Source organism: Dermacentor albipictus, chromosome 1 (assembly GCF_038994185.2).
Source record: "Dermacentor albipictus isolate Rhodes 1998 colony chromosome 1, USDA_Dalb.pri_finalv2, whole genome shotgun sequence".
Classification (NCBI taxonomy): Eukaryota; Metazoa; Arthropoda; class Arachnida; order Ixodida; family Ixodidae; genus Dermacentor; species Dermacentor albipictus.
This window is the reverse complement of record NC_091821.1, coordinates 273719211-273734862: the sequence shown is the minus strand read 5'-3', so window position 1 is coordinate 273734862 and position 15652 is coordinate 273719211. Positions and strand designations below refer to the sequence as shown.

Below are 15652 nucleotides of genomic sequence, written 5' to 3'. Positions count from 1 at the left end.
TATAAGTATATTCAGTATATAAGGCGACAGCAATGCAACTGGCCATCGCGAGTCGTCATATGTGTGACGCGCCTTCGTGCCGACAAAATGAGCCTGCCGACCACCGTTCAATCGGTCCCCGTGTGACCGGCCGCTAAGCGAGCCGCTGCGCCTGCATGGGCATTTAGTCGTTCCGGGAGTCTAAGCATGCGTTAGAAGGTAAAGATGCACAAACATCGTCTCTCCAATGCCGTACGCTTAAAATTTGAGCTGAAGTTGACCCTGTTCAGCGAAGGTTGACTTTATAGCAGAGCCGTCGAGTTCTTGCAAACCCTGAACTTGTGGGGTCCTCGTATCTCACAGGAGTACCGACCACCGCGGGTTCGAGCTTAGCGAGCCACAGGGCCGCGTCAGCCGTCAGCCTCTAGCGCCGCTGCGCGCGAGCTCAGGCCACAAGGGGCTACCGAGCGACGCACGCACAAACACAAAATTGCCCTAAAATGAAGGAAACCGTTTATTGTCTCCAACGGCACCCAACACTGCACAAACGCCCGGTCCCGGGGCGGCGGGGAACCGAAGGGCGGAAAATACAGTCAGGGGCGCCTGTAGCACGTAGATGCTAGAGCACAGGCTCAAGCTGGGACACGCCGCTAGGAAAAGTCCCGGTGGCTATGCTACTTGCTCTCGCGATAAGCAATGGGCCAACTCGCGAGAGCTCGGGCAATCTCCTTCGGCTTGGGCCTCCGTTGAGTGCGGCTCGGCATGGTACGACCTCGCGCGAGCACTAGGCACCCGTTCTTCGGCTTAGCGTCGGGACAGGATCAACACGAGCTACGCGCGCCCCGCACGGGCAAAGGCACCGTCCGAGTTACAAGTCAAGTTACAACTCAAGTCCGAGTTACAAAGGTGCCGGCGGACGAGAGAAAGCATGTACGTACCTGGCGCAGTCCCAAGGAGAACGAGACACGCTACCGTCACAACAGTAGCCACCAGCAGCCGCTTCGTGACGTCATAGTTCCGCCCTCACCGCGAACCATCGCGAGTGGAGCGTCACCGCCGACAACTGGTTTGGAGCGAGGAGACCGTGAGGCTTAAGGATTGCAGAAACAGGTGAAATGCGCCCGCGCAATGGCGCCCGTCGAATTTCCCAAATCCCCACAAACTAAAGGTCGAAGAAGCTGCTTTTGTAATTTTTTTCTGGCCTTGACACTGTTCACTTCTTACGCTGCGCACACAATAAGCGACGAGAGGCGAGAAGGCGCAGTGCCAACATGGCTGTACGTCACCGTTCCCGAAGGCTGCTAGTCGCGTTCGCTGGGGTGCGTCTTCTGATTGAAATACAACTGCGTTGATGGGCGTGCTTGTGCGTGCTGTTATGCTGACACATTTCTCAATTCTCTAGATCAACTGTTTACCTCTTCGTCAAACGGGAAATAAGTGAGGGTGCAGTGTATACAACTATTTCGCCCAGTTATGCCAACGGTGTCAGCGATGGCATCCGCGTCTTCGCTACAGAACTACTCGCCCTATAAATGAGTGCCTATGTGGGAGCAGTTTCCCCTAGCACTACCTTATAAAACGCTTAAACTGTGAGAATTGTGAAGTTAAAGAAAAGCGAGTAATAACGGCCCGTGTGGTTCATGGACGCCGTTGTTGAAGAGGACCGGCCGCTCATATTGACTTGTCTCAGGGTGAAACGACGTGGCACATATGTGCAGATATGTGTGGTTCACAGCATTTTGGCATTATTTCATATCAACCATGCGCTGTTTCTACATATATGAAGCTAAGGACGAGCTGTGGCCGTACACGCCGATGTAAACAAATAACTGCTTGGTGAATTGGTTATCCGACATGGAAAGCTGCGTTCTACGGCTTCTTGAATCGAATATACTAAATGTCTAGAGAGTGGGTAAAAGGAATAAAAAAGCGAACTGCAAGTCCACAAATGTGTGGCGACAGATTCCACGATGGCTGAAATCGCCGAGTTTTCGGTGCCCAGTTAGCGGCTCAGGCCTCCATTAGTCGGCGAGTGCGGCGTATGCCTACCAGGTACGGCGTGCTGCCCTGGAGAGTCCATTAATAATTAATTGCGATCCAGGAAACGCACACTCAACGTGAGCGCAGGCACACAAATTACGAGGCAAAAGCCCCGGCACCGTTCTAAAACGTTTCCAGCGGCGTGCAGCAGAGAGCATCGCAGGAAAGTAAAAAAAGAAGGCGCATTCATGTAGTGAATTTACAAAAGCATCCTTCAAGTAGGTTTGCGAAAGGATGTTTTTTTTTGTTTCCCCCGTTCGTAGTGCGCATTTACAAGTTCACACAGCTACAAGTTCCGCTACAATGAACAGAGGCGGTAACTTCGTTTATCGTTGCATTTATTTGACAGGTGTTGTGCCTTTATGAGATAAGTGCATGTTTTGCGCGCACAAGAGCGCTCAGAGCACATCAGACTCGTAGGAAGCAAGGCGGCTCTTTATTCTTCTGCCTGCATGTGAGAGGCTGTTGTGCGAGTCACCACTTTCTCAATAAGACGAAAAGGCAGCTTACTAATCTGACGCAAGTAGGACCACGAAGCGCGCGCCTACAGACTGGTGTCATTTGCTACACAGAACAGCTGATAGAATGACGTACGTCACACGATCATAGATCAGTTTATTGCTCGTAGATAAACAGACGACACACCAGTAGTTTCCAACAATTCCTATTTCATCAAAACGAAACAATCATTCGCACGAACTTTCGCTCGAATCAATTGATTTCAGCGGAGTAATCTGGACGGGTCCGTAGGATCATCTCTGGTCGGCATGGGCTCCTGATATTCCATTGGAACAAACTTGCACCAAAAAGGAATGTTTTGTTCCGGAAATGTTCTGAGTTTGCCACTGGAGCTGAGCATTACAATATCATCGTCCCTGCACTTTTCTTTTTGTTGTTGTAAAGCGAATATTTCTTTGCCTTTTCCTTCGACTTTCCCACTGCTGCTGCTACGGCTGACCTTTCTTTTCCCATGCAGGGACCTGGAAGGGAACAATATCAGCGTGATCGGCAAGGATGACTTCCGAGGAATGAACAAGCTTCGAATCTTGTAAGTGATGACACTCCTCTCTATCTGGTGTGGCATTGTTGCGATGCTTCACCGTGTGATAAACGAGAGAGAAGGAAATGCTAGCAGAGAAAAATCTTTTGAGAAATGCTTTTAAAACGCGTCCGTTCGCGTAAGCAAGCAGGGTCATCGGCACTATTTCGTTTCTGTTTAGTACGTGCAGCGGTTTCGCGTACTTGGGGCGAGCCGATTTAGCTTGCTCGGCTCTTATCCACCGCGCACGACATCCCGATCCGGGTGATAATGTAGGCAGATGCCGTTCGGAGAATACGCAACAGTGAAAATAATCGGAATAGGATCGCTACATTATTCCTGTCCTGCTTACATATAACTGGGGCGGTACAGGTCCGGAGTGGAACGTCTGCGCCTCCCCCCCTCCCTCCCCCCGAAAAAGAAGAAAGAAAAAGAAAAACATTTCTAAGCATTATCCAGATCCCACGCACTGTGGTAATCGACGTAAGTTAAGCTTTCAGTGCTGTTTGTGTTCATTGGCGGTATTTGGCACTGACTTCAAGGGCACACGACAGTGAGGATGTGGTGTTAAATGTTACCTTACGTGCACCACAAAGAGCGCGCAGCGAGACGTGTTTGCTCGAGGCGTTGTTGATGTGCCATTGTCCGTAGCCCGCTAGAACGTTAGCCTTTTCTTTTTACCGAAGCCTTAGGAGAAATAGCAGCGTGCCCGACGGACCAACGCCCGCTGGCCGTCCAGCTTCCGTCACGCAGTACGGCGTCCCAGTGTTGCAGGGACATCGTGGCTGAAGTGTTGATTATGCTGTACCACCACTTGGCGCATTGTCGTTTTGACGCGGCTGTGCTTTAATGCGGCTTCGCGTCTGCACATCTTGCGTCAGTTGTCGGCAGGGGCAAACTTGCACGGTGTTTATTTTTCAGGTATAGCAGGAACGTGCCCTATACGTTGAATTGTTATCTATATTATTATTATTATTATTATTATTATTATTATTATTATTATTATTATTATTATTATTATTATTATTATATTTAGTTTGTTCGCAACTGTCGCCGTGTCTAGTAGCAGTTTTTTTTCTTCTTTTTTTATTGAAGAGTCTCCAAACGAAGCACGTTCTCAGACGGCGCCTTTCCCTCCTCCCGCAATCATCCCATTTATGCAAGCTGCCACGAGCGAAAGGTCGCTATTCACCCGTTTCGACAAGGCGTTGGCTTTATGCATTCGCCGTCTCTTCTACCATTCTGTCGCCCCTCTAGGTTGTTGTGCGTGAGTGCAAAAGTAAGCGCTGCAGTTTTGCAATGCTTCTGTGGGGGCCTCACGCGCAATTACAACCTTCCGAGGGCATTGTGTCAAAGGCCAGGGAATTCCAGAGGGCATCGCTGCGACGCCCCCGAAGTTCGTTGGAAAGGTACCCCAGCGCTCCTTCCATGTGCGTTAGCGTACAAGACAGCAGCTTGGGGATAACTTCTTCTTGGGCGAGTTGGTGTTTGCTTAACTTGATGATTTTTAGCGCAAAAATCTTTTTTTTTTTTCGAGCATGCTGTCAAGACAGCAGCAGCAGTATTAAAACAGTCGAAAGAAGAGGGAAAGAAAGCTTCGGTTTAAAACAACTCCCTGTATATTTCTGGTACAAAACCTGCGGAAGCCAGGATTTATGCGTACAATAGGATATGCGTAGCTAATGCTAATAATCACGCATCCCTTGCCTAGATAATCGTTCTAGGTTCTAGAGCTGCTCTGCCACTGGCGACTCCTCGCGTCTTCGCCAACCTGTCAAATATTGTTTTTTTTTCGCATAATAATTCTCATACCTTCGCCGTTGCATGCCACCAATTATTCGCTGCGTGTCATCCCCAGCGTTGCCGAAGGGGACAGTGTTGCTCCTTAGATTGCTTTCCCCGTGAAACCTTGGCTGTAATTCCTCCCCGTGTACCATCCTGGATACTTCTTACAAACATGTAGTCAATCACTAAAGGGATTGCGTGCCCTTGCGTGACACCTCTCGTAAACGGTGTGTTTTCCGCTTTGGTCGCTGTGGAGACTATGCAGATTAGGTAATATATTAAGAGGAAGCTTTAGCCCGGGCCCAACTCCGACGCGGCCTATTCAAATACATGTAAAAACGCAAAAACGTTTTTCTAAGACAACCCCTGGACCGATTTTGATGAAATCTGTTGCATTTGAGAGAGTAAGATAAATTCTAGTGACAGTTGGAAGCAGAATTTTGATTTAGGGCTTGAATTTTGTTAGAAAGATTTTCAAAAATTCAGAAGTTTGAAAAAAATAGAAGCATGAAGTTTACAAACTAATAGCTCTGCATGAAGAACAGATATCGCGGTTCTGTAAACGGCATCCATTAGATCATTCAAAGCGGACAAATATTATATGTCATTTTACATCTTACGTGATATTGTTACATTGTTTACGAGGGTACTGCAAAAGTTGTAAATACATATTAATACATTTTTGAGGTTCATGTATAAGATGTCAAATTTGTCCGCTTTAGATGTGCTATCAGATACAATTCACAGAATTGCGATATAATTTTTTCTTATTGAGTTACAGAGCTGTAAACTTGATAGTTTCGTTTTCTGAAAATTTGCAATTTTCGTCAATTTTTTATAAAAAACTGACGACCTAACTCAAAAATTCGAAACCGACAGTCACTAGATTTTAAGTTTTTCTTTTAAATGCAGCAAACCCAGTCAAATTTGGTGCAGTGGTTGCCGAGAAAAACGAATTCTCCTTTTACATGTATTTAAATAGGAGCACCCGAGCTAAAGCTTCCTCTTAAGGTACCTTTACTCCTTGACCGCACATTGACTGATTATTGCCTGGACTATTCTTGAAAAGTGACATTCGTGTGTTATACGTCTAGTAAGGCTTCTATTGCACCGCGCACAGGAACTCTTGCTTAAGGCGGGTACATATGTGTCGCTTTTCCGGGTTTATCGCTTTTTTTTCTTGTTTACACTTTTTTTTGCAGAGTTAGTATGTGCTCAGGTGCGCACATTTCTCAAGTGCGGAATGTGATAGCTGGCTTTTATGCAGCCTGCCTTCTCATCGGTGTGCAGTTATTGAACGAACAAACAAACAAGCGCAGTGCCTCCGTGACTGTTGGTATCTCTACCGACTAGAACACCGTTTCGCAATATAGGATAGGAAAGGAATAACTTTTTTAAAATGTCGGCAACCGACGAAATTGAGCCATATGGAGGGGAGGAGCTGGATATAGACCTGTCACTGAAATGTTAAATGTCCTGATTGATTCATGTAGTAGTCCGGATGGAACAGGGACTCGATAAGGAAATTTGCAGACGAACTAAAATGGGCTACAGCGCCTACGGCTTGCGCTCTCAATTCATGAATGGCAGCTTGCGGTGATCGCTGAAAAGTGTAGGGTCAGTGCATTCTGCCAACAATAACCTGCTCGGCTTGAGCTCGGAGGATAGCGGGGGAAGTTGAGGAGAAACTCAGCGCGCGCATGTCACGATGGCAGCTCTGAAGAAGCCCCCGAATACGCGCAGAATTGCCGCGCGACTGGCCGCTCGAGGCACTTTGCGTGCACTCGCGGGCTTCCTTCACGCTCGGAAAAACACCTCTGTAGCGCGTATCGAGCAACAGAGAGCTGTATCGGGAGTTTTTCATATTGTTCTACAATGCTGCTTATTTACACTTTTAATGTAATTATAATAATAGAAAAGTTGATTAATTAAGAGAAATTATCTAATTAGGCGGAATGCAACAGATCGGAGTATCTCCAAGCGACAGCGAACAACATTACCTCGGTTCAGTCCAGCTACGAGGCATTTGCATATTTGAATGTTTGGCTCAAGTTACGTGAAGCACCCTGTATGGCGCGGCATTGCGGGCGTGCATCGGAAGCGTTTATATATATATATATATATATATATATATATATATATATATATATATATATATATATATATATCGCGTGGATGTTTTTCGCGTTTATCTAAACTTACGGTATCATTTTGTTGCCCGTCTTTCTTTTTAGTAATTAGCCGAGATAAATTAATTAACTTTCTAAATATAGCTTGAAACGTTCAGGCGTCCATAGGAAAGTTGTGGAGCTCCACAAATGTTGCCAAACCCACGCACTTCCAACGAAATAGACTTAGCGCGGCCGTATTTATTCGGGAAAATTGAAAGCCCGAGGATCTTAAAAAATACCACGTGACAGCGCGCTCTGTGAGCCCGAATGCGCCACGATTACGGCGCTCTCATGAGTGATTTGTGAAAAACATCGCTCGCTTCGCGCCTGTCGTGCTACCCACGACAGAGCTTCGCGTTGTGCTTGGTTCCGACATAAACGTCAGTGAGTTCGGGCGGCAGTTGAAATACAGCACGGCTCCCGTTTCTGCGGCGATAATTGCACTCTCACGCTAGCAGAATGCATGCGGAGGAAAAATGACGAGCTCATGAGTTCGAATTTGGGAGCAAGACCCCAACATGCAAACACGCATTATAACAGGCTTGATAACGTCGTTTGAATTACGCTGCTTGTCACAAAAGGAAGAATTGTGAACTGACCCTGGAGGTTGCTTTTTAGCTTCCTGTCCATTCCTTGTCGGCAGAGAATTTGTAATTTCATATTACTTACGTGCCTTTTCCACGTCGTACAAAAGTTTCACACAGATGGCTCTTTTCATGGATAGCTGTTGTAGAGGTTTATTCCCTGTGATGTCTGTCTAAAGAGTGTGTTCAAACAAGTCGCCCTCTGCCATAATGCAGTGTTGGCACCTTTTCAGCACGTCCGATGTAGCTTTTTTTGATGGCGCAAGACGGTATCTTGCTGCAGGCCTCAGCAATCTCTGCCTTTAGCGCTTCTGGTGTAGTTGCAAGTTTGCGGTACACTCGGTCTTTCACATGTTCCCACAAGAAGAAGTCAAGAGGTGTCAAGTCCGGTGACCTTGCAGGCCATGCCACTGGTCCATGCCGCCCGACCCACTGGCGTTTGAAGGCTTGGTCAAGCCAGGCTCGGGCAAGGCTGCTGCTGTGAGCTGGTGCACCGTCGTGCTGATACCAAGTTCGCTTTGAAAACGCAAGAAGAAAATCACAGGGCAAATCTTCGACTGGGCCTTCCAAGATGTCGTTCACGTACCGCTGAGCAGTGAGCATGTGGTCAAAAAATGTGGGGCCAATTATTCTTTCTTCAACGATACCGCACCACACACCGAATGACCATTGGTACTGGTGTCTGGTCTGTGCCACCCAATGCGGGTTCGTATCGCTCCAGTAATGCGCGTTATGGATGTTGACTTGAGAATTTCTGGAGAAGGTTGCCTCATCTGTCCAGAGCACTTTGTCAACAAAATCCGGTATTTGGTCACTGTTCGTAAGGATCCAATTTGAAAAATCAAGCCTCCATTGAAAGTCTCTTTCTTGCAGCTTTTGATGCAGTTGGAGGTGATACGGATGCATTTCAGCCTTCCTGAGGGCTCTTGACACTGAAGACGTTGAAATGCCGACCTCACCACTGACATCACGCACGCTGGAATGAGGGTTTGCAGTCATGAAATCCAAAATGTCTCCTTCATCCTTTTCACTGATGGTCCCCTTTCTGTGCCGCGTCTTCTTGAAGCTACCTGTTTCTTTCACCGTCAAGTAACTCCTCATGATTGTGTTCGCGCTAGCTCTTCCCCCACATTTCCAATTTCGGCATACCTTGGCAGCTTTTCTCTTGTCACCCCGTGCCGCTCTCAAGGCTAAGACCATGTTCGCGTTCTGCTCGCTTGAGTACGGCATGCTTTAGGCATTTCAAACAAATTCTTTGAAACGGTTGCGCAGCACGACAGTAATAGACACTCGAGCTCACATGCATCTAGCCCCTGGTGCAGCTTGGAAGAAAAGCGGCGTTGTGACAAATGATGCTCTCTCTCGCACAGGTTCCAGATGTATGATGCATGTTTTGGGTGCATTTCTTCTATTCCTCATCGACTTGAACGCTGGAAAAAAACTGCTGTTCTCCTCATATCGGAATAAACGGCTGATGACGGCGCGTTCTTCGGCGACAGGCGCGAGCGGCTGCTGACGAAGCGCTTTTTCGAAGCGCCGTCGCTAGCCGCTGTCAGTAATGTCAGAGCCAAGCAAAGGTGGAAGCCCTTTCTCGAAATTCAAGGGAAGGCGCGGCGCTGGCGATGTTTTTACAAATCACTCATGAGAGCGCTGTAATCGCGGTGCATTCGGGCGCACAGAGCGCGCTGTCGCGTGGTATTTTTTCAACTCCGCGGTCTTTAGTTTTCCCCGAATAAAAACGGCCGCGCTAGGTCTAGCTCATTGGAAGTATCTGGGTTGGGCAATCTTTGTGAAGTTACAGAACTTTCTTATTGATGCCAGAAAGTTTCAAGCTATATTTAAGAATTTCAATAATTTGTCTCGCCTAAGTACTAAAAAAAAGAAACGAGCAAAAAAATGGTACTGTAAGTTTAGATAAACGCTAACAACATCCACGCGATTTCTGTTCTAAAGAACGCATAGGTTTTTTCAAAATGTTGGTCCAAGTTAGCTGCGTCACCCCCCCCCCCCCCGCATATATATATATATATATATATGTATATATATATAATTTCCCATGGAACCATATTGTTCCGCACCTGAAATTGGACGGGCACTCATGACCGCAAGCCCATCACTCCGCGAATTCTGGAGTAAACGAGTTCCTATATTGTTATTACTTCTACTGACTGACGAGTTAACGCGCCTCCAGCCGCACCAACTGAGCCTGGCTTTCGCGTGCCGGCAAGCGGAATCCGAAGTGGCAGCATCTGTCGTCGCGTCCGCGGCAGAAAATAGCGATGAAAGCCCAAGCGAGGCGTCGGCCCCCGACCACGGTGCTAAGCAGAAAGGGTTGCACAAGGAAACAGCGCGCGCGCACTCACGTGTATCGCGACTTCTCCCGGCGCGAGGGAGAGCGCCGCTGTTTGGCACCTGCGGGCGAGTGGCGGCGGGCACCGCGTGGCGTGCTGTGACGCGACTGCTTGAAAATAGTCGTCGCTTCCGAGAAGATGTCAGCGGCAGCGCAGTAGTCGTCTTCAGCGCTGCTTGGCGGTCACGCGCGTGGCTCGCCATTGGGGCACCGCCGGTGCCCGAGGATCGTTAAACAACGCCATCGAATCATCAGCAGCTCGAGTTGGCACATACTACGCTCATCAGAAATGTGCGGCCCATTTGGTCCCCTAAGCCGCTCTGATTTTGTTTTTCAGAAATAATGAAACACAGAGCACTTTGGGGCCTCAATAAATATGGCATGGTGCGTGGAATCTGCAAAGGAGTGATGGTGCCAACGTTCGCAAACGCCATTCTGTGCTTAAAATCGGATATCGTGTCGGGGTCGGAAGATAAACAGAGATCGGTAGGCTGGTTGGCTTTGGGAGTCCACGGTGAAGCCACAAATGAGGCAGTACAGGGTGACACCGGTTGGGCCGCTTTTGTAGTCAGAGAAGCGCAGAGCGAAATTAGTGTGGAAGGCTCAGGAACATGGATGAAAGTAAATGGGTGGCTATGGTGCAGACGTGTCTGTGCCTGAAAAGCGTCAACACAGAGTGGAGGAAGAGGTCAGGAAAGTTAGCAACCATGTACAGGATAATTGATAGTGTAGATAGACTACCAGGAGTAATCAGAGAGAAAGTGAGAGAAACAGAGACAGCGAATTGAATGCAGAGAATGGAAACAAAGAAGACCATACAGATTTACAAGATTGGGAAGGAAGAAATTAGAAGGGAAAATCTGTACGACAACAACAAAGGGCAGTGCCTTGCTGTTGTAGGTCCTGGCTGGCTGCCCAAGGAAAAACAGCTACCTGAGCAAATACTCGAACCAACATGAGACATGTGTATGCCGCAGGAATAATCCGGAAACCGATGAGCACATCCCAATGGAATACGAAGGGATTCGTTCAGTGAAACCGGGAGGTAACGTACACCTTCCAGAAGCGCTTGGATTTAAAGTGGACGGAAACATCAACCGGTCAGCTGTCGAGAGAAGCAAGTGACGTTTAGACTACTGGCTGAAAAAAAATTAAATTACAGGGTTTTACGTGCCGAAACCACCTTCTGATTATGAGGCACGCCGTAGTGGAGGATTCTGGAAATTTCGACCACATGGGGTTCTTAACGTGCACCTAAATCTAAGCACACTGGTGTTTTCGCATTTCGCCCCCATGGAAATGCGGCTGCCCAGGCCGGGATTCGATCCCGAGACCTCGTGCTCACCAGCCCAACACCATAGCCAATGAGCAACCATGGCGGGTGGCTCAGTAGTTATGGTTTCGTAAAAACCAGGGAAGAGATTGATACGACCGGATCCGTTACAGGCATTGGTAGCGGCACAAGGTAGATGTAGATGTTTTGACGAAGAGAAAAAAAGAATAAGGATATGTTTACAAAAATAAGAAACATTCACTGACGATTACGATGCTCCCTATTGCAAATTAGAGCGGAGCTCTATACGTGTTTTCATTTCGCGAAATATTGGCCGGCACGGACAATCTGTCTCGTGCGGCACGTTGCAAACGGAGTGAAGTGTGCACGACTGCCCGCTAATCGGGAGATCGCGAGAGACAACGCGTGGGTGACGCGTGGGCGCGATTCACAGCCGCCGCCGCAGAGAGACCTCCGCTAATACAGCGCTTTGCTTTCGTATAGAGTATCGTTGAACGCTCTCGCCGCATGTGGCATCAGTGAACAGACGACGTGCGCTACTCTGGCGCCATCTTGTGGTCATCGTCGCCGCAGAACAGTACCACGCTTTTCTTCTCACGCTTTCGCCTTACCTTCCTCCTCCTCTTTCCGCCTCATATTTTCACTGTAGCCTACTCCTCCGCTTTCCACCTCGCATTCTCTTCGCTTTTCATCCCCCGCTGCTCTTCTAGTTCATTCTTTCATCCTTCGCTAATCTCGTTCGCTGGGTTACGCCGACGCCGAGGGACGCCGGCGCTGAACGCAGGAAGGGGTGCTTAAGAGCGACGCTCTAAAATGCTAGAATGAAAAGCATGTATAGCATACCTGATCAACTCAAGCAGGCTAGGTGGCTAGGCTAGGCAATAGTAACACGACCACTCCTTCCATGGCAAATGGCGTAGTCAGTGAGAAAAATACGCGAAAACGAAAGACAGGTGGCGACCCCACACGCTACTTCCCGCACCATCACGCCACGACGTCATGGATTTTGACAACGCTTGCTCGATGGTAGGTAATTGCTTATCGAAAAAAAATACATAGCATTCTATATGACCCAAGGACACTCTAGCAAGTTTCCAAGACTTCTGCTGCACGGAAAAGACAAAATACGAGAACAGTACATCAAAATATATGACGTCATGCTGATGCGTTGGCGCTTAAGTTTGGTGAAGTTCAAGAAAGGGCCCTTATCAGCCTCTCTCTTCTTCTTTTTTTGACGGAATCAATGAAAACGGAGGCAACACATTGCCAGTCTAAACTTGTTGTTTGGTGGCCTTTTAAGGGCTTGTCTATGCTTTCCCTCGTAGGTCCTGCGTCTGTCAGGACTTGAGTCACGTTCAGGGGCGAAACCTTCAATGAACCTCAGTAGAGCGGTCGGCCGCCTACTGCAGAAGCGGACGATGTTTTAGCGCGATAGCGTTAAGGGCCCCGTGTCGCAGAAAATTCGGCGTCAGCGACGGCGGAGTTGTCCCTGAGCGAAAATTTCCGTATATATTGAGGTATATCTATATGCCACGCCTTGCTATATGACATGCGGTATATGCGGGTTGTATTGCCACACCATTCTGTCGCTAAAGTTGCTCATATCTTGTCTTACATTCTTTACAAAGATAACCTATTCCTCTGAATATTGAGAATGACAGCCCACAAACAAATTTCAAGAAATAAAACACCGACAGCGCATGCCTTTTATGGTAAATCTTGTCAAACTTAATTATTAAAACTGCGAAACGGAAACAGTAACCTGAAAATTATGAAAATTGTTTTTTGGCGCCGCTGTGCACTACCCCCAGAATGGGCCCACGGAAGAGGCCGGATTTCTACCAGGAAGTTCGCCTTCGTGCATTGCATTCGCCGCCAGCGTTTCCCGGTAAACATTACGGTTAGGTAAGCTGCAGTTGCCGGGAAGCGTGAGAAGCAGTTGAGGATCTTTGAATGCCATTGCGTTCCACTCTTAAAGGCGAAGCTTAAGCGTCTTCCAAACTTTTAGAGTTTGCATAGGTCTGCTCAAGCAAGTATATCATCATTTGATGCGACACCGATGCAGCAACACCGGCCTATATCTGTTTAATTCGTTCATTGATTCAGTCGCGCTTTTAAACGGACTCAATTCTCCAAGAAATTTCATCAGTGGCTACTTTCAGCGTCAATGTCTAAGCAAAAATCGTACTTGCGCTGCAGAAAATTAAGAATAATTCAAACCTTGTGTGCAGTAGTGATTCTGGGAACCTGTAGAAATGCATGTACCATGTGATCACATACAAAATTGCGGCCAATTGGATGCTACGATTGGCGCGTCCCCTTTGGTGCATGTGCGAACCGCGGCGTTTCTCACCATTGACTCTGGTTGAATTGCCCGCCTTTCCGTCTAGCAGATATCCTGCCTTTGGGTGAAGCCAGCCGGCCAGTCATATGGTTGACCTCCTTTTCTCTCCCTCACTTTGGGGGCGGATAGCGTGACATCGCCTCTGGCTGCTTGCCGCGCGTGCACACGGTTCGGCCTGTCATGCGTCAGCGCTAATTGCGAAGCAGCGTGGTTGAACAGCGCCAGTGGTCGTGACTTTCGTTTACCAGAACAAGGCGAGTGATGAATGAAAGCTGTCGGAGCAGCTAAGAACCGCTGATGGTATACTGCGTGCCGTCCCTATACCCAGGCGCAGTTCTTTCTCTCTGCCGCGGAAAGCATCCCGTTCCTACGCGGAAAGCATCCACTGTTGCGTAATATGCAGTAATAAAATATGATAATAAATAAGTTATAATAAATAAGCTAATTTGTAATAAATAGTAATAATAAATAAACTGCTGCCACGAGTACAGCCACTAGAAGGCCAGCTTTCCCAAAGTCCTTTAACTTTCTCAACCTTTGAGCTCATCGGAACCGTAGACGAGCGGCGCAGGGTTTGGGAAAAGTTTTTTCTCCGGCTCTTCTTTTGCCCGGCTAAACCACTTCCTGCCTAGTATCGTTAACGAAACTTTCGCCACCACTGGTGTAGGAGTGGGTTGTGTTCCTTTAGAATGCCTTGTGTAAGTATATGGACTGAACAGGAGGTGTCAGTGGCTGTCTTTTTTCGCAAAGTCAAGCGGAGTAGCAACGAACCTCTTCATTTTGAGCATTCATTTGTATGTATTCTGATGATGCTCATGAGGCGCTTGGCTCCTTCATTTCCCCACTTCGATCTTGAAATAAAACTACATTTTTTTTTTAGAAATCCATTGCTTTCTTCGGCATGAGGTCGATATCTTTATATTGTCCATTTTTCCTATTAATGGGACAGTGGAGCATTTTCTTGAACACGATAAGAAAACGTTTCCATTCTGTAGACAAGGCTGTCGTGAACATGCGAGCCGAATGCTATTCCGCTTCATGCGGAATCGAACCACCTGCAGTCTGCCGTATATGAGGTAACTTGCTAGTCACTCAGTGGAAGTTTCGCACCTGTGTCAAGTAGGGGAGGCTAGCTGTCGACATGGAAAGTGTTCGCGCTGAACAAGCACTTCAACCCCCTGTTCCCACAGCGGCGCTGCCTAGTGAAAGAAAGGAAGAAATAGGAATGTCGTGCCGTTTCACGACGCATTTTATTGTTGCTGGCAAGGCTGAGTGGTAAGCTTCTTTTGAAACCGCTGCCAATAACATGCGCTCTGCTTGACTGGTCCGCGGCTCGCTCGAACACGGGCCCTCCGTCGGTGAACGAAGGTAGTCGTGTACTATACTGCCTGGTGAGCGGTGCTTCGATTCCTGCAATCCGAGGTTTTCATGCTCGGAAGCGGAATGATACGGGCGCTCGCTTTACCACTGCGAAGAAATTACGCATTCATACATGGTACACGTGCACACAGCTTACAGAAGCAAACGCAGTTACAAGTAACTAAAGTGTCTGGTCGAGGTGGCCGATGTCTCTGAGGAAGGAGTGGGCCTTTGCGCGCAGGACACAACCAGTGCTGCTCCAAGGCCCTAGTGCATTGAGTACTACAACAGTGTGCGATGACTTAATCTTTTATAGGTATGACAACGCGCTATGTGGTCCCAAGGGCTACTCTGCAGCTCCAGGTGCAGCTCCTTTGAGTTGCGCCACTGTACCACTGATGTTGCTGCTTGACGAGTGTTGGGCGCCAACGAGCAGCGACGTCGTGAGGCGTGCGCATGTTATTCAGTTGGCTTCCGCGGTGCACGCAACTGAGTGCACTTCACAACCGCGCGCGGCAGCCGGCGGCTGCGCTTCGTCGGCGCATTGAAAGCCGCCGAAGTGTGGCGCAAAAAGTCGATACATCGCGCAGGCTGCCGCCGCTATTCCCGGATGCGGGTAGCGTCCGCCGCGGAACAGTCTGTTCACTATCGCTCCCCGATTGCGGTTCCCACGGGACGGCCAGCCAATGCGGCAAAACTAACAACGT

The 15652-nt window shown here is 48.2% G+C and overlaps 1 protein-coding gene across 1 annotated transcript in view; it reads left to right on the top strand.

Annotated features, from left to right (window-relative positions):
* sli (slit guidance ligand) overlaps positions 1 to 15652 on the top strand; it is a 379301-nt gene that overhangs the window by 87255 nt on the left and 276394 nt on the right. Inside the window, exon 2 of the mRNA XM_065440604.1 lies at positions 2996 to 3067. Coding sequence (XP_065296676.1) covers positions 2996 to 3067 — 72 coding nt within the window. The remainder of the gene's footprint in view (positions 1 to 2995; positions 3068 to 15652) is intronic.